This window comes from Poromitra crassiceps (assembly GCF_964638095.1).
Source record: "Poromitra crassiceps genome assembly, chromosome: 14".
NCBI classification, from domain to species: domain Eukaryota; kingdom Metazoa; phylum Chordata; class Actinopteri; order Beryciformes; family Melamphaidae; genus Poromitra; species Poromitra crassiceps.
The window spans coordinates 43,575,684-43,603,142 of record NC_139633.1 but is presented as its reverse complement, the minus strand read 5'-3'; the positions used below and the strand labels follow the sequence as shown (position 1 = coordinate 43,603,142).

Below are 27,459 nucleotides of genomic sequence, written 5' to 3'. Positions count from 1 at the left end.
ACACACACACACACACACACACACACCCTCTCCATCCCTTTTCTTTGTCCCTAGAGCAAAGCAGACAGATAGCAGTGTATCTCTCTCTCTCTCTCTCTCTCTCTCTGATTGTGTGTGTGTGTGTGTGTGTGTGTGTGTGTGTGTGTGTGTGTGTGTGTGTGTGTGTGTGTGTGTGTGTGTGTGTGTGTGTGTGTGTGTGTGTGTGTGTGTGTGTGTGTAATAGAGTATCTTCCCTGCATCGGTGCACATACCAAAGCCATCCACACACACACACACACACACACACACACACACACACACACACACACACAGACACAGACACAGAATGCCTAGCATGTCGGGTCCTGTTCCGCCTCTTGCCGCCTGCCAGTCGAGTGTGTGGGCGGAGCCACCCGCTCCGTCGCCACGGCAACAGGCTGAGCAGACCCAAGCTTCAACCAGGAAGAGACGCAGTATGAAGACAGAGAGAACCATACACATATCACACACACAAACACATCACAATACACACACACCTTCAGAACATATCACACACACACACACACACACACACAGAGTCAAAACATACAGAGAACATGTGAAAGGCGAAGCTGAAGAACAGGAAAGTGGAACACGGATCGGATCCCAGCAGGTCAGAGATCAACAGGTAGGAATAGGGATCGCCAGGCGGTGAGAGTTTATGTGTGTGTGTGTGTGTGTGTGTGTGTGTGTGTGTGTGTGTGTGTGTGCGTGTGTGTGTGTGTGTGTGCATCTGTGTGTGTGTGTGTGCGTGCGTGTGTGTGTGTGTGTGTGTGTGTGTGTGTGTGTGCATCTGTGTGTGTGTGTGTGTGTGTGTGTGTGTGTGTGTGTGTGTGTGCGTGCGTGCGTGCGTGTGTGTGTGTGTGTGTGGTGTGTGTGTGTGTGTGTGTGGTGTGTGTGTGTGTGTGTGTGTGTGTGTGCGTGTGTCTAAAGAGAATCCAACACCATCTCACAAATAATTGTGAAATAGGAAGGAAGGGTCTGTATTGCAATTGAATTGATAATTAATCAGGCTCATTTATGTGTCATGTGGTAATTGGCATTGACCATTATGGTTGGATTGGGGCGGAGCCACATGCGGAATGTCCCAGTTGGACTGTGATTGCTCACGGAGTAATTGCGTGCAGCAGGTGGGGGTCGGCCTACTTGTCTCCTAAAATGTGCTTAAAGGCTCAGAATTGACTTAAACTATAATTGGTCCAAGTTGTCTTGGTTATTTTATAATCATCATGTCATTTTTTTTACATCACTACTTTTGTGTGGAATAGCTTTGCAAGACGACACTAGATGGTGAAACACAGATTGAATCACGTAGGGGTGGGCAACTATTTTTCATGGGGGGCCACATGAGAAACCCAGATTGTTGCCGGGGGCCGAACAAATATTGTCATGCCGTAACCCATGGATGGGCAACTTTGATGATAGAGAGGGCCACAAAAGAAATCCTCGTTACCAGATTTTGCTGAGGGCTGAATGGCGCCAGCGCGAAAGATTTGGGGCATTTGAAGCCAGGTTTAGAGGAATAACTCTATAATAACGCCGCGGGCCGTATTTTGCCCATGCGTGGCGTAGACAGTCACTGGACAAGTTACTTACTCATAGTTTCAGTAGGGATTCTAGGCACATATTGATAAATTAGATCCCTGGTTTGGCGTGGCTCGACCCCACCGGTTAAGTTTAGGTTAAGGTTAAGTAAGGTAAGGTTGAGGTAACGTTAAGTTTAGGTTAAGGTTAAGGTTAAGTAAGCTAAGGTTGAGGTACAGTTAAGTTTAGGCAACTAAATCTAAAATGAGGAAAAAGGGGTGCCCACAGTCACTCGGGCGTCAAATACATCACTTTGTCGAGCACCGTTTGTGTTGGATGGTAACGCGCCCGGTGCCCTTGAGCATTTACCCTGCAGTCACCTTGGATTCCTGGAAACAAGACTTAGAATTGGGAGAAACGACGTGGCTGGAAGTGTGGAGCTGGAGCTGGGGTTGAAGTGTGGAGCTGGGGTTGAAGTGTGGAGCTAGGGTTGAAGTGTGGAGCTGGGGTTGAAGTGTGGAGCTAGGGTTGAAGTGTGGAGCTGGGGTTGAAGTGTGGAGCTGGGGTTGAAGTGTGGAGCTGGGGTTGAAGTGTGGAGCTGGGGTTGAAGTGTGGAGCTGGGGTTGAAGTGTGGAGCTGGGGTTGAAGTGTGGAGCTGGGGTTTCAAGTGTGGAGCTGGGGTTGGGGTTAGGCACTGGGAGCCACTTGGTTGGGGTTAAGGTTTGAATATGGGTTACCTCTTCCTCCACCAGCAGCCATTTTGTGTCTAAAAGGCAGGAAGTAACACAGGTGCAAGCAAAACATTAATGAGGGTTTCCAACTCCCAATCATTTTAGGTGTTGCAGTGCCGGGGCCCTCCTTAATGTTTTGCTTGCGCCTGTGTTACTTCCTGCCTTTTAGACACAAAATTGCTGAGGTGAAAACGACGAATGGGGAGGCGGGGAGGAGGAGGAAGAGGAGCAGCAGCTGTGTGACTCTAAACAGACACTCAACAATTCAGCCGTGACAATTGGCAGATTACCGGGAAGGATCTGACCCCCCCCCCCCAACCCTGAGTTATTGGAACAGCTTGAGAGGTCAACCTGCCCAATCACTGAAAAGTGAGGAGCCAGCAGTGTGTATGTGTATGTGTTGTGTGTCTCTCTAGTAAGGCATGTTTATTTGTATAGAGGTATATAGGGGGCGTGCATGGCTGCTCCTGAACCCACATCACAGACCGACGGCTCCGTACAGCTCAGAAGCGAAGCGTTTTGCCTGTCCGATTTTGTTGAGTTGCTCAGATTTTGATTTTGACATTTTTCCAAATATTTATGTGTAAGTACTGTAGGCTGCACTGTTGTACTGTAGGCTACGTAGTTAAAATGGCATATTTTTGTCTGTTTTAATGTGTTTATTGTTCATTGTTTTATTTTATTATTGTTTTCTTTTGAAAATTGACCAGATTCTCTATGTATGTGTATGTGTATGTGTATGTGTATGTGTATGTGTATGTGTATGTGTATGTGTATGTGTATGTGTATGTCTATGTGTATGTGTATGTGTATCTGTATGTGTATGTGTATGTGTATGTGTATGTGTATGTGTATGTGTATGTGTATGTGTATGTCTATGTGTATGTGTATGTGTATCTGTATGTGTATGTGTATGTGTATGTGTATGTGTATGTGTATGTGTATGTATGTCTATGTGTATTGTGTATGTGTATGTGTATGTGTATGTCTATGTGTATGTCTATGTGTATGTGTATGTGTATGTGTATGTGTATGTATGTCTATGTGTATGTGTATGTGTATGTGTATGTGTATGTGTATGTGTATGTGTATGTGTATGTGTATGTGTATGTGTATGTGTATGTGTATGTGTATGTGTATGTCTATGTCTATGTCTATGTCTGTGTATGTCTATGTGTATGTCTATGTGTATGTCTATGTGTCCTGTATGACTTCCTGCTTGGTCTCCTCTGTGCAGCTTGATGCTCCGCAGCGCATTTCAGAAGTGTCCCGAGCCTCTAATAATGCTTCATTTAAAAACACACTGCAGTTTGATGGCATCAACTTTAGCTGGAGTTATAACTGTAGCAGCTGAGCACAGTGCGATCAGTGCAGGTTCATTTTGGCAGGCTAACAAGGGGGGCGGCGTCCCCTTCACCCCCCCTACAAATCGCCTAGTGTTTGGTAGAGCAGAGGTTTTCAAGCGGTACGTGAGCCTCCATAGGGGGGCTCCAAGAGGTTTCAGGGGAGGCTCAATAGATGGAAGTGAAAAAATATTACCGTTATCAAAAGGAGATCACATAGAATAGCCTAAATATGTGTGATTTGGTTACAGATAGTTCAGAGATAGTTTGGGGGAATTTGACTGTTAAAGTTTCCCCCACTTTCACAGAGTCCAAAACAAATAAATACCTTCAGACAGCTCATAATAAATGTATTTGATGTAGTCTGAAGTCAAACACCAATATCAGGCTCTCTTGGCTCAATTGTTGAGTGTATATGGGATCAAATAACATAATCATGATCCCACAGGCATCCAGGAATTGAGCGAGGGTGGGCACATTTTTCCAAGCTTTGTCTGGGGGAGGCCCACAGTCTCAGACTTTGAAACCCCCTGGTGTAGGTAGTGAAGCTTGCTAGTGTATTAGGTATTCGCTTCCATTAGCTTTATACGGCTCCTGGGTCGCATCAGTAAGGCATGACACAGACTCGGACTACGTATTGGGATTTCACCATCGTCATATGAAAAAGCCTTTTCTCCGGTTTTACCAGCGATTCACCAATCACCGCCGAGGGGGACAAACGAGTGGCCAGTCGGCATCAATAAACAGCCCAATGGCGGGACTAAGCTGTTGTCAAGCTGTTGTCAAGACTGCACCAAGGAGTAACGTTAATAACAATCATGGCTGGCTGCCGCCTGTTATCGAGGGTGTTTTAAATCGATTAAAAGTGTCATTTTGAAATGTGGATGGCACACTGCTTGGAGGGCATTTATTCATGCTCTATACGTTGGACTTGGTCTCTAGTGATTGGTTGCAATTCTCCTGGGGGGATCCCATCAGAGAAATAACTTAAACAGAGGTCAATCTCAGACTAGAAGATGGAAATGAGTCTAACGAGTTGACAAGTCTGATATCAGACTGAATTGATATCAGACTGATATCAGACTGATATCAATCTGATATCAGGCTACCAAGCTTGTTCGGAGACAAACTAGGAGCGGCATAAAATCAACCTGTTGCAGTAATTTAAAGTTATAATCCATAAGATTTCAGTTTTGTTTTCTTGGGTGACACCTATGGCGATAAGTGGTAATTGCATGTGAGATGCAAACAGTGTTACTATGTGACATTAGTCAGTTTGTTTGGCCATAGTAGTCACCGGTAATGCGAGCAGAGAGTGGAAAAAAAGCAGCTTGTTACTCCACACAAGAGTTGTCGGGAACCTACAGTAGCCTAACCTGCAGAGTGAGTCTATTGTGTTAGCTCCGTGTTAGCTCCGCCCACCTTGAGTTTTTTTCACTTTAATACAGTATAAACAACCCAGTGGATTAATCTGTTACTGCAACTAAACAGTTCCAAAAGCAGAGTAGGCATATTTATGACTGTTGAACTGTTTCACTATAGAAAATGCAGCAGGCAGAAATGTCCGCCGCATGACAGATTCACCGTGAGACCTAATTTATGGTAGGAGCGTACAGGCAAAGTACACCAGATACGTTGCAGATCCGGTAAAACTGCCGGATTGACTCTCGTCCATGTTAATAGATGGGCGATACATGCGGGACGGAAAAATTACACTGTACCCCGTTCTATTTTTGTCGGATCCCGCATACGTCTGACAGATTACATGAGTGTGGGTTTGTTCGCAGCCGTACTGCATCTGTTCCAGAGGCGATGTATTAGCCCTTAGCCTGGGTGAACCCAGCCTTCAACATGACGTCACAGACTATAGGCCTACCTGTAACGTACGTGACTGAGGTACATAGAGGTCACGTGGAGGCTGGGTGGAAGCCCCCCCCCCCGATTTCAGATGGAAGCCCGTCTTTATTGTCACACGAACACTTCAACACATGCATGCGGCCACAACACACTCATGCTGACGGTGGCCAGTGAAATATGTCCTCTGCATTTGACCCATCCAGGCTTGTCCTTTCCTCCAGGGGGCAGGCCAGGAGCAATGGTCGCTTTTTCTTTCCAGCGCCCGGGGACAAACTTCAGATGTTGTCGTCACTGGTCGGGTGACGATCTTCTGCATGTTTTTAGTGGGGGGTTATGTACGGAGGAACCCCCTGGGGGGTATGGGGAGAACATGCAAACTCCACACAGAAAGGCCCTTTCGACGAGATAGCCCACCTGGGCAGTAGGCACTGAAGATATGGGGGGGGTCACAGGCTGGGTTTACCCAGGCTAGGAGCCTCTCTCTCTCTCTTTCCCTCTCTTCCCTCTCGCACGCACACACACACACACACACACATGCGTGCACGCCAGGCACATGCGCGCACACACACGCATGCCAGGCACATGCACACACACACCCATGCGTGCATGCCAGGCACCCACACGCACACGCATGCACACGCACACACACACACACACCCATGCGTGCATGCCAGGCACACGCACGCACGCACGCACCTACACACACACACACACACACACACACACACACACACACACACACATGCGTGCACGCCAGGCACATGCGCGCACACACACGCATGCCAGGCACATGCACACACACACACACACACCCATGCGTGCATGCCAGGCACCCACACGCACACGCATGCACACGCACACACACACACACACACACCCATGCGTGCATGCCAGGCACACGCACGCACGCACGCACCTACACACACACACACACACACACACACACACACACCCATGCGTGCATGCCAGGCGCACACACACTGGTCGGGTTTCAGTCTGTTTGATCTGTGGAGGAGATGAGCGGCTGTCAGCTCGTTTTACCCACCATGGATTCTGCCACCACTCTCTCACACACACACACACATACACACACACACACACACACACACACATTTACGAAAAAAAACACATTGATATATTATCAACATTCCAACACCAAAATGTGGTGCTGCTGTACCAGCCACATAAGGTGTTTATGTTATGTGCTTATACGAGGTGTTGCGCATGGTATACCATGCAAGTGGTCCATGAGAGAACAGCTGGGCAAGTTACTTGTCACTTTTAACCTTGTCAAAGTAAGCCAGGAACGGGTTCCATGATAGTTGAACATTTCTTCAGTGAGTTGGTCCTCAGGAGCCTAGCTGAGTCGCTCTCCATACATCTAACTGAGACCATGTCCAGGTGGAGGAAGGTGGAGATGGGAATATCTCATTTTAAATTACTAGCTCACTCACTCAGCATTGCAATCTGGGTTTGCTAAACCCTGACGTCATCTGCTATTAATTTATGTGTTTACTTTTGCTACTAGTGATCATCATACTATTATGGGATGCGATGCGAACAGTTGTATTATGGGATGTGCGTTTCCCAGGCAACGACAGACATTGACACGTTTTGGAACAGCGCTGCACGCTGGCACAATACTCCTAAAAGCAAAATGATTATTGTTTTGAATGATTTGGCACCTTCTATTACTGTCAACACCAGTATTGTTGTATTGTAATAATATGCCATAAAGGTTTATTGAAATTTTGGGGAGAGCAAGGAAAAGAAAAAAAAAATCTAAAAAAAAAAAATATATATATATATATATATATATATATATATTATTATTATTATTATTATTATTATTATTTTTTTTTGCAATTTCTTAGAGCCGCCAACTAAAGCTTCGAGAGCCGCCAGCATCCCGCGAGCCGTGCAATGAGGAACTAGGCCCTAAGTGATACACACATGTTATGAGAGTGGAATATATACCCATCACACCAATATCCGTTTCAGTGTAGAATGGTTAGTTCCTTGCTTGAGTAAAGTAAATGTTGTTTGGGGAATGGGGGGGCCTGGCTCGGTCTGACCCAACCCCCCCCCCCACCCCCCACCCCCCACGCCGGGCCCACCCAGGTCCTCCATGTGACTCCGCCCCCTGACTCTGCCATCCCCTGTTGTTTCAGGTCCTCTCTCTGTGCCTCCGCCCCCTAACTCCGCCCTCTCTGTTGTTCTAGGTCCTCTCTGTGACTCCGCCTCCTGACTCCACCCTCTCCTCTGTTGTTTCAGGTCTTCTCTGTGAATCTGCCCCTTGACTCCGCCCTCTCCTCTGTTGTTTCAGGTCCTCTCTGTGACTCTGCCCCTTGACTCCGCCCTCTCCTTTGTTGTTTCAGGTCCTCTCTGTGACTCCGCCCCTTGACTCCGCCCTCTCCTCTGTTGTTTCAGGTCCTCTCTGTGACTCCGCCCCTTGACTCCGCCCTCTCCTCTGTTGTTTCAGGTCCTCTCTGTGACTCTGCCCCCTCTCTGCAGCCATGCCTCCGCTCACACACTCTGCCACTCTTCTTCTGTGGTGCTGCTGCTGCGCGTTGCTTGCCCGGACCTGTGGAGGTCAAGGTAAGTCTGCCGCCTGGCCACAGCGCCCCCTGTGGGACAACATAACCAGCTCAACAACTGAACCGAACTGATATGAGGGTTAGACCCTTTTCACAGCAACCATTTGGAGGTGCTAAAGCAGGAAGTAAAGCAGGTGTAACAATACCATTAAGGATGGTTCCATTCTATTTAGGCAAAGATGGGAAAAGTACACACATTAAGTAGAAGTACAGTTATTTGTGTAAAAAAAGTAGTAGTACTGATTCAACTTGTTTACTCAAGTAAAAGTCGAAAAGTACAGGCTCTGAAATAGAAATAGAAATAGAAATAGAAATATAGTATAATAAAGTATATATATTATATACTTATACTTATACTTATATATACGGTAAGTATAAAAGTAAAAACGTATTTCTTCTGGCTGTTTCTGGGCAAAGCTACAGTAACTGAACTTCATGTCATATTAAAGCGGACATAAAACATTTGATCATATGATTGACTCTATTTCATTTGCATTTCACCTCAGGACAGGACACTGCTTTCAAGTCTGACATTTGCTCCTGTTTTGGTTGATCTTCTTTTATACTCCTGTTTTTTTGTTTCTTTGTTTGTTTCTTTGTACTTCTATGGTGCTTTGAGATTTATTGCAAATGAAAAGTGCAGTACAAATAAAATGTATTATTAGTGGCCGGGCCTAATTTTGCGTAATTGCCTTAAAGGGATAGTTCGGTTTGTTTGAAGTGGGGTCCTATCAGCTAGTTCGATACACTGACTTAATTAGGTACAGTGTTCAGGAGTGAGTGCGCATTGTGGAACGAGACCGCGCACTCAGCGCAGCAGCCAAACCAGCCTTTTCTCTGTAAGTACGGGGGGTCAACAACTAAAACGTAATTTAGCCACCTAAAACACCTAAAACAACGGCCACCTAAACAAATCGATATCTGTGTATATGCACGCTCTATTTTGACAATTTTCAGCGTTTTACTTTTCCGCAAAACAGCAGTTTCATTCGGCACTGCTTTTTCTCCCAACCGTACAACCACCATATTCCTCCGCTAAAAGCCAGCACAGAGCACAGAGCCGCGGTTTACAAAACAGGAAGGCTTAGACGAGAGATAAAACACTGACTTACTTTAGAGACAACAAGTCACCTGGCCTCTCTGGTCTGGGTCGTTTTCCACAATTTATCCTGGGAATGGTGAATAAGGTCTGCAGCCAGGGCACCCAGGCATTTAGACAGCAGGCGCATCTCTCTGCCTGTTCACTCTCTGCAAAAGTTCCTCTTCTGTATTCTCTCTGGTTCATAATTGTATCCTCTTGTCACCAAGGTGAATGGCATATCATCCTCGCTATCAAAATCACTCATATTTTCGTCCGTGTATTCTATTTGTTGTGTCTTCAAACCGGGAGAAATAAAATAGCCTACCCCCAAATAACTGCGGAGTAATCCAGTGCTGCGGCTCTGACCTGGCTTTTAGCGGAGGAATACGGTCATTGTACGGTTGGGAGAAAAAGCAGTGCCGAATGAAACTCCTGTTTTGCGGAAAAGTAAAGCGCTGAAAATTGTCAAAATAGAGCGTGGATGTACACGGATATCCATTTGTTTAGGTGGGCGTTGTTTTAGGTGGCTAAATTACAGTTATAGTTTTAGTTGTTGACCCCCAGTACTGAGAGAGAAAAGGCTGGTTTGGCTGCTGCTCTGGGTGCCGGATCTCGTTAGACGCTGCGCCCCGCTTCAAGACCACTGTACCTAATTAAGTTAGTGTATCTTACTAGCTGATAGGACCCCACTTCAAACAAACCGAACTATCCCTTTAATTAACAAATGATGTGATGTCACTCAAGCAATGATGTCATCAGTGATGATTTCATCAATGATGTCATCCTTCCTGGCTGAGCAGACTGGGTGGGTGATGTTAGTTGCTACTGTGATGTCATCGGTGATGTCAAACATACAAAAAATGACGTGAGCATCTCTGTCAGTGCCCAGCCATGACCCATTGCTGCGCAGCAGCTATAATAATAATAATAATTATTATTATTATTATTATTATTAATTATTATTATTATTATAGGGCACTGCTAAATGATGTCACTAGGTTGACTGTACAGTACAGTAATAAGGATTTTGAACGTTTTGATTGCAAAAAGTGGAGGTGAACCCACACTGGACCAACATCCATGTAGAAAATGTGGCCTCCATCACTGATATGATGAAATGCACTTTGCATGCTCAATAGTCAAGTCAAGTCAAGTCAAGTTTATTTGTATAGCCCTAATTCACAAGCATGGCCCAGAGGGCTTCACAGAAAATATGTCTAGCTAATTCTAGCTGACACAACAGTAGCAAATTACAGTAGTAATGATAACACATTGAACAATTGATAAAGAAATATAAATATAGGATAGAGCGGAGGAGAGAGCAGGAGAAGGGAAGGAGAGCAGGGGGAATGTGAGAGAGGAGAGAGCAGGAAAGTGATGAGGTGAGGAGGGAATGGGAAATGTTGGGGAGTATAGGAGGTGGGGAAGGGGGAAAGAGGAGAGAGCAGGGGAGGGGGGAGGGAGAGCGGGGGGATGGGGGGAGGAGGGAGAAGGGAGAGGGAGGAGGTGGGGAGAGAATGGGAAATGTGGGGGAGTGGAGAACAGAGAAGGAGAGGTGGGGAAGGAGCAGGGGGAGGGGGAAAGAAAGAGAATGGATGCCATGCTTTAAAATAGGATGGATGCCATGCTTTAGAATAGTGGGGGGCGGGGAGTTCGGGAAGGGGAGGAGGTGGGGAGGGAGAGCAGGGGGAGTATGAGAGAGTATATGGAGAGAACAGGGAAAGGAGGGCTAGCTGACACAACAGTAGCAAATTACAGTAGTAATAATAACACATTGAACAATCATATGATAGAGAAATATAGAAAATATGGAAATATAGGATAGAATGGGTGCCACGCTTTAGGGTAGAATGGGTGCCATGCTTTAGGATAGTGGCGGAATAGTGGGAGAGTATAGAATGGGTGCCATGCTTTGGAGTAGAATGGGTGCCATGCTTTATAATAGTGGGGGAATAGTGGGGGAGGAGAGATCAGGAAAGGGAGGAGGTGGGGAGGGTGCAGGGGAGGGAGAGCAGGGGGAATGTGAGAGAGGAGAGAGCAGGAAGTGGCACGGACTCCGGTCAGTGGCATCACTGATGATGTCACAATGTCTATGTGAGTGTGAAGGCATACAATACGTTAAATATTGCTATAGCGCCCCCCAGCTTTTTTCTGCCCCTTCCCGCCCCCCGCACCACATCTACGCCAGACCGATGTGCCCTACCAGTGTTAGAGAGAATACACGCACATCCAAAACCAGGTTGGGCAGGTGCCGAGCTCAAAGGTGAACAACAAGTAAAAAATGAATAAAAAGCTCGCACACTGCAAGGGCTCCTAGTTTCAGTGTTTTTTTTATTTAAACACCCAAAAAAGTGACGTTTCGAGCAAAGCTCTTCATCAGACTGGCGAAGGACTGTGAGACGCCATCTTAAATACATACAGGTCAGGTCACATGATATAATTATTTACAATGCAATCAAGCAGGATGGGTTACAGCTGTGGTTACATGGTCAGAGGTCAGGTGAATACTTAGAAGTGCTAGTTGGAAACAATATACATGAAAACAACTAGAGACCATAAATGATGACAAATATTAAAGTTGTTCTTTGAATAGATCAATTTTGGTATAAACTATCATGTATCAAATGGGTGACGTGTGACCATGTGTGATCAAGAGTAAGAATACATATGAAAATCAGTGACATTATCAAAATGTGACAGACAAAAGTAAGAATTAAAGTTAAAATTAAAGACCCTCACTAGGGTGTCCCAGACCCCACAGTCAGGCTAAAAGGCCGTCATCACGGGTGGGACTAAGCTGTAGAGGCGCCTCCAATGCCACTTCTTAAAGGGATAGTTCAGTTTGTTTGAAGTGGGGTCCTATGAGGTATGCTCATACAGTCAGTGCACTGGGTAAAGCACTCTGGACGCATCGCCCACCGAGATAGGAGAACTGCACTCCAGCTGCAACAGGCACAGAGAGCTGTCTGCTGAGTGTGATGGGGGCCAAGAGCAAAAACATACAAAACAACAGAAAAAATACATGAAATGCTTCCATACTGCTCACCTGGCATAATGCAAGTCTCCCACAAGCCCTGAGATGCCAAGTTGACTTGAAAAGATGTCATTTACACCCTGTTTTTAGCTGAAATCGTCACTGTAGCAAGGTTGTACCCTAGTTGTTGAACTTTCAGCTGCTAGCTCCAGTGACGATTTCAGCTAAAAACAGGGTATAAATGACATATTTTCAAGTCAACTTGGCATCACAGGGCTTGTGGAGACTTGCATTATGCCAGGTGAGCAGTATGGAAGCACTTTATGTATTCTTTCTGTTGTTTTGTATGTTTTTGCTCTTGGCCCCCATCACACTCAGCAGACAGCTCTCTGTGCCTGCCACAGCTGGAGTGCAGTTCTCCTATCTCGGTGGGCGATGCGTCCAGAGTGCTTTACCCAGTGCACTGACTGTATGAGAGTACCTCATAGGACCCAACTTCAAACAAACAGAACTATCCCTTTAACATGCAGTGGAATCCGTATTATAACCTGCACCTATAGCCGGTTGGCCTGCATGTTAAACAACAATTAGCCGGCCTACGCGCACTCCCGCGACTCCGTATCTTATCTACCTCGACCGCCGGTATAAGATCCGCTTCCACGCAATCGCAGCTCATGTTTAACAGCAGCAGGTCATTATCCGCATATCCATAGTGGGCAGGTGTGGCTCTTCGTGACTCACTTCACGTTCGCTAGTTTATTAATTAATGAATCGTTCGGGCAATTGCTTATATCAACGAGCAAACTCACGGTTTCCTCAAGTGTTGCAAAAACGGCTTGAATTGTTAAGTGGGGGCTAGAATGACCGTGCTTTCAGAGGTGAGGGCTGGCTTGACTGCAGTTGCAGGCAGCCAGGTCCAGTGCATCAGGAGGGACGCTGCTGCGCTGCTTGCTTGCTCCCATGTCAGAAAAAGCCTAACGTTTGTGGGAGATTCAAGTTGTCGCACTTATTACTTTTAGCTAACGCTACGTTGTTTTTTCATCAAGGCAATGTCCAGAAGATATGGGTTCATGAGTTTCTGCAAATGCAGATAGATAGGCTACAGTAGGAGCATGCATGCATGTTGTCTGTTTCAATAACGAAAGCGTCCTTTACCGAGAACGACTTGCCGACCAATTAAATATTCTTGCTGCGAAATCGGCCTCTTAATGACAACACTGGAATAAATAAGATCGACTACGACTATAGAGGCTATAAAGAATGGACTATAGAGAAATAAATGGATTCAAAACGTTTATTTAGGAAACATAGGCTATCAAACTTTTGTGGGGAGAAATACATTTAAAACTAATCAGATATGACTAGTTGCCACTTGTAAAATAAATCACCCACAGTGATTGACGACGGTGCGACCACTATTTTGACTGCCTCATAGCTAAAGCTGTTTCCTATCACATTTCTTGTGTTTGATACATGCTACCGCGCCCCCCCCGCCCACTGGCAGAAAAAACGGCTCATATCCAGTTGTTTCTTAACAAAGACCCCTCATGTTTAGAAAGGCAAAACCTGAAAATATCCTGTTCTCTGTAGCCTGACATGATCCAGAGTCCATGTTTAAAAGGCACTCAAGTGTCTCATGTGTGCATTACAATAAAACAAAGCCTGAGACCAACAGTTTAGAGATACCAATAGGAGTTTACATAATTATGTAGATCAAGACCAACAGTTTAGAGATATCAAGGAGGAGTGTGCAACAATGTGTAGACCAAGACACAGTTTAGAGATACCAAAGACAAGTTTATATGAAGGAATCAATGCCAAATTAAAGGAAAACTAGTTGTGTAGAGTTCACAGGACATCATAAAAAAGGGCGGATATCCATCTCCTCATTGAGGCCCCTAGGTGTTACAGTGTCCAGAGTGTACATCCAGAACAGTTCGCGTTGCAGAAGACGAGTGTTGATGTCACCACCACGCCGTGGGAGCTGGACATGTTCAATACCCACATAGTTAAGGGAGGCTACAGAGTGTTTCATGAGGCGAAAATGAACAGCCACGGGGCTCTTAGGGTCATGGGTTCTAATGTTGCTGCGGTGCTCTGAGATTCTGTTTTTGAGGGGTCTGGATGTTTTGCCTATATAGGCAAGTCCACAGGGACATTTGAGCATGTAAATAACATTGTAGGTTTTACATGAAATTATTTGTTTGATGGCAAAAGTTTTCCCTGTGTGTGGATGGTAAAATGTGCTGGTCTTACGCGTGAAATTACATTGTTGGCAATTGCCACATTTATAATTACCCGGTTCTACTGGGGTTAGAAAAGTGGGTGGAGTAGGTGGGGGAGTGGGTGGACAGTCCGCTCTCACAAGCATGTTACGGAGGTTCGGGGGTCTTTTGAAGACGATCCGTGGAGGGTGGTCAAAAGGGCCTTTCAGGGAGGGATCCGTGGAGATGACGTGCCAGTGTTTTCTGATAATAGAAGACATTGTATTAGACAAGGGAGAGTATGGCACAGCACAGGTGAGTCTATTGTCAGTTGTTTGGGTCCTGGTCTTGTTCAGACACTCTGATTGTGTGTCAGAGAAACGGTCAGATGCCTGTCTGACCCACTCACTGTTGTATCCTCTCGTTGTGAACCTCTGTGCCAGATCAGTCATGTGATTTTTAAAATCAGAGTCCGAGCTACAGTTACAGAGCTACATTTTTGAGTTCGGTGGTTGGATTCCCCTGTAGTTTGGAGTAGAAGGTTTCGTTGTTCAGTTGACTCAGGATTTCATGGATATAAGCATTTTTGTCTGGAATTACCAGTGCCCCCCCCTTTATCTGCACTCTGAATGACAATGGAGTTGTCTTTTTTAAGGGGTTTCCAATTCAGCATATTGCGTTCTGGTCAGATTGTGTGTCCCTTTATATTGTCTTTTTTTCCCCAACACATTTGAAATGTCTCTTTCCACTAGTCTGCAATACGTGTCAACTGATGAGTTTCTGTGTTGGGGCGGGATGAAAGTGGATTTACCTCTGAAGGGAGTTATACTGTAGGTCTAGTAGTGGTGACTGGAGGAGTAGCCTGGTCTGGCTCAGTCTCTGTACTGCTGGAGAAAGAGGTCACACGGGTACCTTGGGGGTGAGTCATGTGGGAAACAAGGTTAGACCCAGGATTGTCTAAACTCCTTGAGACGTAAGTTACGAAAAAACTTTTGTAGGTCCACAAACACATTAAACTCTTTGCAGTGTTAACCTGAAGTAGTTTATGAGCAGGACAAGACTTTTATGAGCAGGACAAGACTAAAAAGAAAGACGACACCCCCCCCCCCCACACACACACACACACACACACACACACACAAGCACACACGCACGCACACACACACCCACACACACGCACACACACACACACACACACACACACACACACACACACACACACACACACACACACCCACACACATACACGCGTCCCTAGTGAACTCAGCTGTGAAATTCCTGTCAGTGTAAAGAATGTGATTAATTGTCTGTGTGACCCAGTCCACGAGGCTGTGTGTGTGTGTGTGTGTGTGTGTGTGTGTGTGTGTGTGTGTGTGTGTGAGTGTGTGTGTGTGTGTGTGTGTGTGTGTGTGTGTGTGTGTGTGTGTGTGTGTGTGTGTGTGTGTGTGTGTGTGTGTGTGTGCTTGCACCCAAACGGGGGGCACGCACGGGCCTCCACCCAATTCTGGACCTGCACGCTCTAAAACACCCGATTTAGAATCCCACCTTTTTCTCCATATTTCTGCCCTTGCGGCCTGGAAAAAATGTTTTGGGGGTATTTTCATACTAATCGTGAGCCCAACATTTAAGTTCAGATTTTTTTTTTACCTGCACCATGCTCTTTAAGTGACATTAGGGACAAGTGGTGAGGATTTACTAAATTGTTTTAAATGTAGAGTAATGTATTATTAACCCAGCAGGTCTCAAACTGTTTCACGTCACGCACCATAAACTGACACAAATTAGACAACAGACCCCCATTTGATAAGGTTTGAGCTTCTGTGACGACCCATTCACTCTCCTGTCTTGCAGGAAGGAGCCTGGGGTCGTGAGGCTGATTGGGTGCACCTGGGCTCGGTGCACTCATTGGGCTTAAGAAGACCTTCAGACCATTCAGTCTCTCTCCCTTCTCACCAGCGATGCACCTTTTGTTCTGTTGTTTTGTTTAATCTAGTTTATGTTGTTATCTGCACAACTTTGTATTGTAGTTATTACACTTTCCATAGGCTGCAAAATCTGTAGCCACAAAAAAATGACTCCCCCCCCTTTCTAAACTCATGATGCCCCCATATCCAATTATTTTTGGAATGCCTTTGGCTATATGTATATCAAATTATATGCTTTCTCCCACAAAATGCACAATTATTATGGAACTTTTAGCTAAGCTGCTGCCACTGGCGCCGGAACAAGGGGGACATGGGGACATTTTGTCCCCCTTAAAATTTGGTCCGCCTAAAAAAAAAAAAACAAGGCCAGGTCGAAACCTGGCATAGGGCCGGTGTGCTCAGTAAAGTGCAGAACTCTGCCAAGGTGTAGAGTCATTTGTGTTCAGTCTAAAATTTTGGCCCCTTGAAACCAGATTAGAGGACCATTTACATTAAGATTAGACTGTTTTTCAGTCTTAACCATCAATTTGCTGAGTGAGTGGCACTGCTCTTGCCCAGATGTAGCCATATAGGTAAAACACTAATATTTTCTGACTCACCTCCACCACCACCTGCTGATGTCTATATTATTTAACCATCTCATTCTAGTGATGTCACGGTACCAATAATTCAGTAGTCGGTACCGGTACTAGTGAATTTCCACGGTACTCGGTACCAATTTCGGTACCACGGTAAAAAAAACAGACTGATATTTCTTGAACATATTCTCCTTTATTAAAGTATGCAACCATTTTCAATGAACAAATGGCATGTAGCCTTCAACTTTAAAACAAAACAATGTGCTTCTGCTTACTTCTTCTTACATTCAACTCTGTATGGCAGTGAGTACAGACAGTGCAACACCAGTGGCATGTAGCCCTCAAGTATTTAATTTTATTATTATATTAAATATTATAATTTAATTTATTTCACAGAATTGCTGGAATCCTTTTTTTTCAACGGTGTATATTGGTATTTGATCGATGCATAGGAATTCTGCCAATGCCCTATCACACTTTCTTGCTTCATGTGAGTCATATTTCCTCTGCTTTTCAAAAACATCAGGAATTGTCTGCTGGGTGGTCTTTTGGGCTCCGCGACTTGTGCCTTCCTCTTCATCTTCATCTCTCGCATACTGTTAAATGGAAAGTAACGTCAGTGAGATTTACTAAAATAAAGAGATGATAAAGACAACTGCACATACACACATGTAGAGTGCAAGCAATTTTATGTAGCTAGTTTTAATTCACGGACATGTTTCACCCGAAAGAAGCTTGTATTTATTTTGATGCCATGTTGAACTATGGCTAAGTTCGGCTATTAGCCGTGTCCCATAATGTTTCCATTACAAACATTGCATGCACACGTGTTACACTATGCTAGCTAACGCTGTACCAGGTATTAGCCGGGTCCCATAATGATTCCATTACAAAACACGTTAACGTTAGCGCAAACGTTTTTTGGTTACACAATGCATTGCCAGCTATCTCAAAAAACGAATGTGACAGGATAAGGTCTGTTTGATATGTTGTTAAACGTGTTATTTTACACCGTTTGAAAGAAGTAACCCACCTTGAATTATTTGAACAGGTCTGGGTGCCTGTCTTTCAGCTGCTTGGCGAGATTGGATGTGTTACCCTGTTTGGTTTGGAACTCCCTTTCACACTTTTTGCAGATGGGACTTTGGGGACTGATATTTCCAAATGCGACTCTTTGCATTCTTCTTCTCAACAAGTTGAGTTGTTGGAATAGGACAGGAGCAGCCGCAACCGAATGCTGTCACATTCACAGCTGCTTTACATTAGGACAAAAAAGACGATACATGTCAACTCCTCAAAAATCGAATCAATAAATTCCTAGTCGGATCGAGAGAGGCACCAGACGGTGAAATGTCCGACGACCGGCTCTTGTGGAACTCTCTGAACGAGCTAGCCACAATATTAGCCAGAGGTGCATTACCGCCACCTACCGGACTGGAAAGCGGAAAGACATTACATCGCCTGAATCCTCCGTGAATCCGTGCTAAAATGGTCTGGGCGACAGAGTGGAATTTAAGGGCCCTGCTGTGCATTCTGCACAACGGCACCAAAAATCTGAGGGGGCAACTGCCCCTGACGCTTAGAGCCCACTTTACACTGTTTACACAGCCTGTGATGCTTGTTAAAGCCGTGTGATCATTGTGGGATTATTACACCTGAGACAGACAGAGACTGAGTGGGGAAGAATATTGGAGAATCGGCAGCGAGCACTCCAAGAGCCCAATCCCCCGCCCCCATGGCTTGAATGTGCTGTCATTGGCTGCTGCTATAATCGTATACGGTTATTGTTGTTTTATTTTTGTGTTGAGATGACAAGTTTTGCACTGTTTCGAAGTGATAATAATAATAATAATAATAAGTTCAGTGTTTCCGCCTGTGTTGCTGTCTGTTGTAGTGTAATTGTAAAATGACCTAAAGGGAGAGCAGGTCACCAAGTGAGTGAGAAAAGGAGAAAATACTGAATAATTACATCACTAAAGTATAATCCTAATCCTAATTCATTTAAAATGAGATATTCCTCTAAATATGGCTAAAAATAATCCAAACGTCCATAAAAACGTCAATTTTTTGTTAGGGCGCCGGCAAAAAATATTAAACAAAATTATAAATAAATAAATAAATAAATAAATAAATAAAAATGTCCCCCTTATTGCAAACTCGTTCCGGCGCCACTGGCTGCTGCACTATATGACGCCCCTCATTTGTTACTTTCTTTACCATTTTGAGCCGGGTTGTGACATATGAAGGGGAGAGACCAAAGGGTGGTGTGAACGGCTTTGCCTGTTAACAAGGATGCCTAAATGAAACTTGTGGGTTCAGCGTAGGTAGAGCTTAGGTTGAGCGTTGCTTCGGCGTACTGTGTGAACCGGGGCTTAAGCCCAGGTGCACCCAATCAGCCCAACACCCGACTGGCTCCTGCCAGGGGAGTTATTGTTTTGTTTTTGTCACTGGGTTGTGGAGTGCACAACCCATCTGACAGAGACTGACACCTGAAATGGTTTGGGAGTGGTTAATGTAAATGAGGAGCTATTGTCCACTCCCCCATTACCTGGCTGCCTCAGGTGTGAAAAAGTGTGACCAATAAAATAAGCATATCTCCTTAAAACATTTTCAGATTACAATGTGTGACACATCATTTGAAAGCTTACAGTCTGCAGTTTCATAATCTGTAACTGAGAAACTGAAAAATGACCTCGGCCTACTTGTGGGTCGAAACGCCAGGAGCTGTCACTGTCAGATCACAAAAGATTTGAGGTCCATTAAAGTGATGTATGCGGGGGGCGGGGTGGTAGGATCATGTCAGTGGGGGGGGGGACCCCGGCCTGTTACCAAGCCGGCTGTCCGGCAAAGGGGAGGAGGTAATGCAAGTGGGCGGCCAAATCATTTGAGTTTAAATTTTTATTTGATTGATTTATTTACATTAAACAAAAACAAATGATGGACAGCTCCTTGAAAACTGTAACACAAATGCTGCAACATGGTCCAGATGCTGTGTTAGTGACTGTGGAAAACAAAAAGTGTCAAAAGTGAGATTTTCAAGTGGGCCCTGATTTGGAAAAGGAACCGCCGATGTAGATGATCCTATTTTTCTATTTTGTATGGTAACGCTGTGTGTGTGTGTGTGTGTGTGTGTGTGTGTGTGTGTGTGTGTGTGTGTGTGTGTGTGTGTGTGTGTGTGTCCGTGTGTGCGTGCGTGCGTGTGTGTTGGGGGGAATAAGGTTTCTCAGCCTGGGTAAATTTAGATCCCGTCAGAGGGGGCCTGTTCTGCTCATTAGCCGACCAATCAAAGCCACTTAACGAGCTTCTAACAAAAGGCATTGTTGAGGGCCGGGGGCTTGCCCTGGTTATTTCCATGATTGATTGATTGATTTTATTTATGGATATAGAAGACGATGAAAGAATCCAATGGACAACATGTAAGATTGACAACACTTCTTTCCAACATGAATATTGGTCTTGTAAAAAAAACAGGACAGATAACATCATATAATATTATAAAACAAGTAGCAAAATCCAAAGACAGTCTTAGGATAAAAACAGACATGACAGACATACTGTAGTCTTAGGATAAAAACAGACAGTAACAGACATAGGGCTCTATCTTCGTACAGGCGATATCCCCTATTAGCGCTTGTGCAGCTGTTTGCGCGTGCCTTAATGCAGGCAAGATAACAAGTCCGCCTTGCGCATTTGTCCAGGTGGTATGCCGAGTTTTGCACCCCCGCCCAGCAGCAAAAAAAGCATCCCCACCTCACGGGAGCATAATTGTAATGATTTATACTGAAATGTAACTGTTTAAAAGTGATATAATTGTCTGGTAGACGTGACCTCCCTGATTTCTAAGTTAAAACAGCCCCGAAATATGTTGGGGATGCAATTCTCGGCGGGCACGTGTCGCAGGCGCAAATTAGAGCCGTGCCAAAATCATCTGCGCCCCAAAATGCCTGCGCAAACGGGATTTGGGCGGTCTTAACTACCAGAATTATTCACGGGTGTGGCCAGGCAATGCTGGGCATTACGTCAATCAAAACCAATCAGATTCCCGTCTCGCAATGGCTGTTTGCGCAAGGCATGCAATATGCTGTAATTCTCTCCATGCGTAATAGAGTGTACTCACTTGTGCGAGGACAGAGAGAGCTTATTGACAGATCGTCTGTGGTGCCAACGACCCTCCGGGTTATGAAGGTAAATAGCCTATGTCCATTGTCCAACAAGTTTTCTCAATTCATTTCCCTCTTTGTGATGTGATAAACGTTTCTCAGTGAGTTATAGTTGATTGCCTCACTGAATTATCTGCTAATACACAATTTAGCAGTTACTGTTACAGTTACAGACAGTAACAGACAGTCTTAGGATAAAAACAGACGGCAACAGACATAGTCTTAGGATAAAAACAGACAGTAACAGACAGTCTTAGGATAAAAACAGACAGTAACAGACATAAAACAGACAGTAACAGACATAGCTAACACATAAAACCGTAGTTGGGCACCATCGGCTTAACCTATGCCTAAATTAATCAAGATCAATTGGGCTTAAAGGGACACTTCAGCGTAAAACAATGCAGATTCTCCCCGGCGATGGGAAACACTAGCCGGTGTCAAAGCCGCAGTTCAGGGCCGAAACGTGATCCCGAGCAGGCGAGCCTCCCGCCAACAGAAGCGTCCGGCGGCGTTCCAGAGGAGTCAGGAATCCAGACTTCCTGGATGGAACGCCGCTGCAGGGCGGAATTCCAAATGGGAAACCTGCTCCAGGTCTGTCAGCCGGGGAGGTGTCGAGAAGCAGCTGCTGAAACACGCGTGTGACTAAACGCGGCTGTAAATCATGATTCACACACACACACACACACACACACACACACACACACACCGTCATCCACGCTGCACATGCTCAGGGGAGCTCGGTTTCATCACTCTCTGCCCAACAGAAGCGACGTGGGTGAGCAAGAGGACGTTTGGTCCACATGCTCTGTGCTCGGCTCGTCAGCCTGGTCGTTATTTCCACTCATGGAAAACGCCTGGCGTTCATCATGGCCCGGCGTGCGTCCTATCTCCACTGTTCTGCTCATTTACGTACCTTGTCCAAATAAGCTACCATAGTGCAAACCCATACACTGCTATCGATTCACACTAGGGTAGCATTTTTTGAAACATTTTACCTGTAAAAGGGGAGACTAGTGGGCAGGGCCACCGATAAGGGGGGAGAAGGAAAACTTTCTGGGGCCTAGCCGTTATGGGGGCCCATGGAGGCCAGAAAATAATAATAATAATTTTATTTTGGACCAAAATACCATTAGCCTACTTATTACAACATTAAGAAGAAACATTTTAGCTAGCATGACATGGTTGGTACCAATGGATGCCTTAGGTCATTGTTTCCAAAACTGTGGTCCGCGGGGCTCCGCCCAAGATTTTTGTTTTTGTTTTTACAAACAGTAATACACAATAACCCTGAGGAGTAGACTTGGGCTGATTTTCGGAAATATCGTGATGTTTCGGAAATATCATGATTGTACCAACCATGTCATGCTAGCTTGTCAGGAAGGTGGCTAAATAACACTCCAAAGTTAGGCTAAATTTTGGCGAGGGAAAAAAACATTTTCAAAGGGGTCCTCTTTTTCACAGCCTAATGTTGACAGGTGTGTGCGTGTGCGCGTGCATGTGTGTGTGTGTGCGTGTGCGCCCGTGCGTGCGTGTGCATGTGTATGCAGAGGCCTAGGTTTTGTTCTTCTGACTTTGTCCGTCTCCACTGTCTGGGACGTCCGCCCCCCCCGGCACGTGGCGCTGCCTGCCGGGAGGTCAGAGGTCACGCCGCCTGCCGCTAATGTCCCACCAGAGACCCTCCCCCCCTCCCCTGACAGCTGAGCAGCATGCAGGGACACAGAGGCCAGCCAGGGGGCAGTGGGTCAAGTCCCAGTCTGAACGCTCCTGTCCTCCACCTGAAAGCATTTACTACACACTACATGACGGGGACACCCCGGCATTCCGAAATGTCGGCACTCCGAAATACCGGCATTCCGACAAAATTGTCGGAATGTGTCTCGCCATTGCGAAAGAACCGTAACCCTAACCCGGGGGACCGGCTGGAGCTAACCTCTCCCAGCCCCCACGTCTAAACCTAACCTCTCCCACCCCCATGCCTAAACCTAACCTCCTGCAGACCCTAACGCTAAACCTAACCTCTCCCACCCCCCACGCCTAAACCTAACCTCCCCCAGAACCTAACCCTAAACCTAACCTCTCCCACCCCTGTAGGCTAAATAACTCAAGATGCTATGTCGGAATGGCGGACCTAATATCTTTCGCAATGGCGAAACCTTTTTTGGAGATAAAAAGGGCCGCCTCTCCGAAAGCATAGAAGTCAATGATCGGAATGCCGACACTTCGGAATGGCGAGAGGACCCCCTACATGACACCTCCAGGACATAAAGAATTTTTGCAAATCGCATTTGCTCGTCAAAAATCATAAAAGTGGTTCTCATGTGAAGATGATCTTGCTGAACAAGAAGTTCACCATTTCATAGACTTTTCTTTCAGGCATTTAACCAAAATCCCCATACAAACTAGAACGACCGCACCACGGATTTATGCCTCCGCCATTAGTTCATTCTTAAGTCCAAATCGCCATTTGAGGCATTTTGGAAGAAATTCCGTCAAGGCGCTCCTGAGATTTTGCGTTAAAGAGCTTGGAAATTGGGTGTGTGAGGTCACAGTGACCTTGAACTTTGACCTTCAACCATCAAAATCTAATCAGTTCATCCTTGAGTCCAAGTTAATGTTTGAGGCAAATTTGATGAAACTCCGTCAAAGCAATCCTGAGATATCGCATTAACAAGCTTGAAAATGGCGTTCGAAAGGTCACAGTGACCTTGACCTTTGACCTTTGACCACCAAAATCGAATCAGTTCATGCTTGAGTTCAAGTCGATGTTTGAAGCAAATTTGATTAAATTCCGCCAAGGCATTCCTGAGATATCGCGTTAACAAGCTTGAAAATGGCATTCGAGAGGTCACAGTGACCTTGGCCTTTGACCTTTGACCACCAAAATCTAATCAGATCCTCCTTGAGTCTAGGTCAATGTTCGAGGCAAATTTGATGAAATTCCATCAAGGCGTTCCTCAGATATCGCGCTAACGAACATCGGATGTACGGACGGACGGACGGACGGACAACATCAGTTGTCTCACGTCACCCAACACATAACAATGTTGTGCAGCTGGAACATTTTGAGTGTCGGAGGTGGGACTTTTCAACTGGCAAATTCCCACATCCGAGTTGTCTAGAATGCAGCATTAGGACTCATTCCTGTGCTACTCTACTCTAGCCCAACAACCCACGAGAGGCCTTTTAGGAGGGCCATTTAAGCCGCAAGTGGAGACTGCAGTGCCACCAAGTACTGGTACTGCATGGTGTCCACTAAGATACCATCACCTCGGAATGAGATGTTTGGAGCGGGGGAGTCTGGTGCAGCGCACAGGTCGTAGACCTGGTGAGACGAGGGAGGAACCCGGCCGGGTGGTAACCCACAGAGCCCGGTCCCTCTACGTACCAGAGCCCTCCCCCTCCCCCGGTCCCAGCAGAGTAGTTCCGGAGCAGCGGATTGAGTGGCCCTGACCACGTGACCACCTTCGACCCTCCCTATAGGGCTGACCGTGGGTAGCTACTGGGACGTAAGTTGGGGCTTGGCCAGCCCCGGCTGGGTCACCTGGGCGAGGGTGTATGATGTTGCGAGACCCGAAACATCCTATGACCCCAGGGTACATCACTGAGGATACGTCCCAGTTATGCATCCATGCGATGTTTTTTTTTCTTTATTAGACAACAAAGCAAAAGTATTTTTTTGATCATTCTTTTTATTGATTTGATTACAAAAAATTAACATGACAAAGGAAGAAAAACATAAGAACCACAAACCTCTACAAAAAATACAAAATACATACACATACACAAACACTCAGAGAACATAAGCCCCCTCCCCCCAGGACCCCCCCCCCCCCCCCCACCATCCACAAACCCACACATATGATTGGCTCACAGTACCATATGTGCCCATCAGCATGTACAAAACTCAGCAAAGCATTATTAAGGCCATGTGATCTGAATATGAAGGTCATGTTTGGTTTGGCAACTTATCAGTTAAGTTAAAATCACATATAAATAGACTGGTTCATACTGCAATGAAAGTGATGGGGGTGAGGGAGCATCCCACCCTCCAAATGCCTTTTGAGAAAACTGTAATCAAACAAGCTAGTAAAATCATTGCTGACTCCTCCCATGTCCTGTATTCAGAATATGAACTGCTCCCATCTGGCAGACGTTACAGTGTTCCAATTCAAAACAAGAAAAAATACCTCAACAGATACAAAAACTCTTTTATTCCACTATCAGTTAGTCTCCTAAAATCAGATCATAAGCAATGTTGATTGTACTGTAATTGATGAATGAATGCACTTTAACTGTTGCACTTGTGTGCTACTTTATGCACTACTTGTTATTTTGTTGTTCTTGTTATGGCACTGTTGTACTGTATGTAGTATGTGGCAGTCTGTATGTCCGAGACCCATTCCCCTTGGGATAAATAACATAATCTTGAATGTGGTCAGGCAGCTAGTTTTGTTTCACCTTGATTTCTGCTTCAAGAGAAGCCTCAGAACCTTCTGACGAAGCGGCGCTCCATTTCGTCTTCGAAGTAGAAAGTCAGAATTTCCCACTTTCCAACGTCTCTGGAAAGCAGCATCAGAACGTCTCTGGAAGGCAGCATCAGAGGAAGTCTATGAAAAATGTAATGATTGGCAGGACCTCGTTACCTCAAGACACCCAACTGAAGGTGTTTTCTTAAAGAGCATGGTGCAGGGTGGAGACCACATTGCATTAATATGTGGGAGGGATATATACTGTAGCAATGGGATTGGGGTGGGGGGGGGGGGTTAAATCACACATAGCTACATCTAGACTAGTTTTTGTAAACTGCAGGGGGCACTGTTCCTGAAATTTTCTGCCTCCTGTCATCAGTCAGCCCCATCAGAACGTCCAGCAACAAGTGATGTTAAACGCTTATTTAGAATGCAACCTTTTTCTCCATATTTCTGCCCAGGGGGCCTGTGAAATGTTTTGTTGTGTGGGTATTTTTGTACCATCAGCCCAAAATGTAGATTCATTGTTTGTTTTTTTTACCTGTGGGAGCTGATGGTGTGACAGACAGACAGACAGACAGACAGGCAGGCAGGCAGGCAGGCAGGCAGGCAGACAGGCAGGCAGGCAGACAGGCAGACAGGCAGGCAGGCAGACAGGCAGGCAGGCAGACAGGCAGGCAGGCAGGCAGACAGGCAGACAGGCAGGCAGGCAGGCAGACAGACAGGCAGGCAGGCAGACAGGCAGACAGACAGGCAGGCAGGCAGACAGACAGGCAGGCAGACAGACAGACAGACAGACAGGCAGGCAGACAGACAGACAGGCAGGCAGGCAGGCAGGCAGACAGACAGACAGACAGGCAGGCAGACAGACAGGCAGGCAGGCAGGCAGACAGGCAGGCAGGCAGGCAGACAGGCAGGCAGACAGACAGGCAGGCAGGCAGACAGGCAGGCAGACAGGCAGGCAGGCAGGCAGACAGACAGACAGGCAGGCAGACAGGCAGGCAGGCAGACAGACAGACAGACAGGCAGGCAGGCAGACAGACAGGCAGACAGACAGACAGGCAGGCAGGCAGACAGACAGACAGACAGGCAGACAGACAGGCAGGCAGACAGACAGACAGGCAGGCAGGCAGACAGACAGACAGGCAGGCAGGCAGACAGACAGGCAGGCAGGCAGGCAGGCAGGCAGGCAGGCAGGCAGGCAGGCAGGCAGGCAGACAGACAGACAGAGAGGCAGGCAGACAGACAGGCAGACAGACAGACAGACAGGCAGGCAGGCAGACAGACAGACAGACAGACAGACAGACAGGCAGGCAGGCAGACAGACAGACAGACAGGCAGGCAGGCAGGCAGGCAGGCAGACAAACAGGCAGACAGACAGACAGGTGAGCTAACTGAACTGTGTCTCCTACAGGAAGTGGCTGCAGCTGTGACTTCTCCAACAGCCGCTGTGACGACAGTGGAGTGTGCAGGTGAGAACACCCAGCCATCAATAACCAATCCCTTATAGAAAAGGGAGCAAGTGGGCAATGTTTGTCTGTTTTTGTTTTTGTCCCACTGATGATGTCACAATGTCTATGACATTGACATGCTTAATTCACCCTCAGGCTATCTAACACGTTACAGTCATCAGCATTTAGCTAAATATACTGTATCTTGTGTTTGACCATGCTTCCTCAAGTTTGAGGTGTTTCCCTGACCAGCTTTGCAATTCACATCATAAATGTTGCAACCAGTGTTGTCCGAGTCTATCTTGGTAAAGTGTAGCCACATTTTTGGACCGCTTTTTTTGCTTTCAGGTGTGTGATGTACTGACTAACGCGCTCTCGCGTGTTGCCTTAAGGTTCCGTCGGAATTTATACTTTACCCACTCTCTTTCTATTACTCAGATGCGTTCAAGTACCGAAATTTGGTACCGTTTGTTTTTATGTGAACTGGTACGGGGTAGTACCGACGTCATTCGGTCGGTGCCTGTAAAAGTACCGAGTTCGGAAA

General features: G+C 46.0%; 1 protein-coding gene across 1 annotated transcript in view; it reads left to right on the top strand.

The window, feature by feature from the left end:
• Positions 1-584: 584 nt before the first annotated feature.
• The window catches only part of dlk2 (delta-like 2 homolog), a 37,950-nt gene continuing 11,075 nt past the window's right edge, over positions 585-27,459 (top strand). The window contains exons 1-3 of the mRNA XM_083651052.1: positions 585-646; positions 7,956-8,071; positions 26,879-26,936. Of these exons, the coding sequence (XP_083507178.1) occupies positions 7,990-8,071; positions 26,879-26,936 (140 nt within the window). The 5' untranslated portion in view covers positions 585-646; positions 7,956-7,989. The remainder of the gene's footprint in view (positions 647-7,955; positions 8,072-26,878; positions 26,937-27,459) is intronic.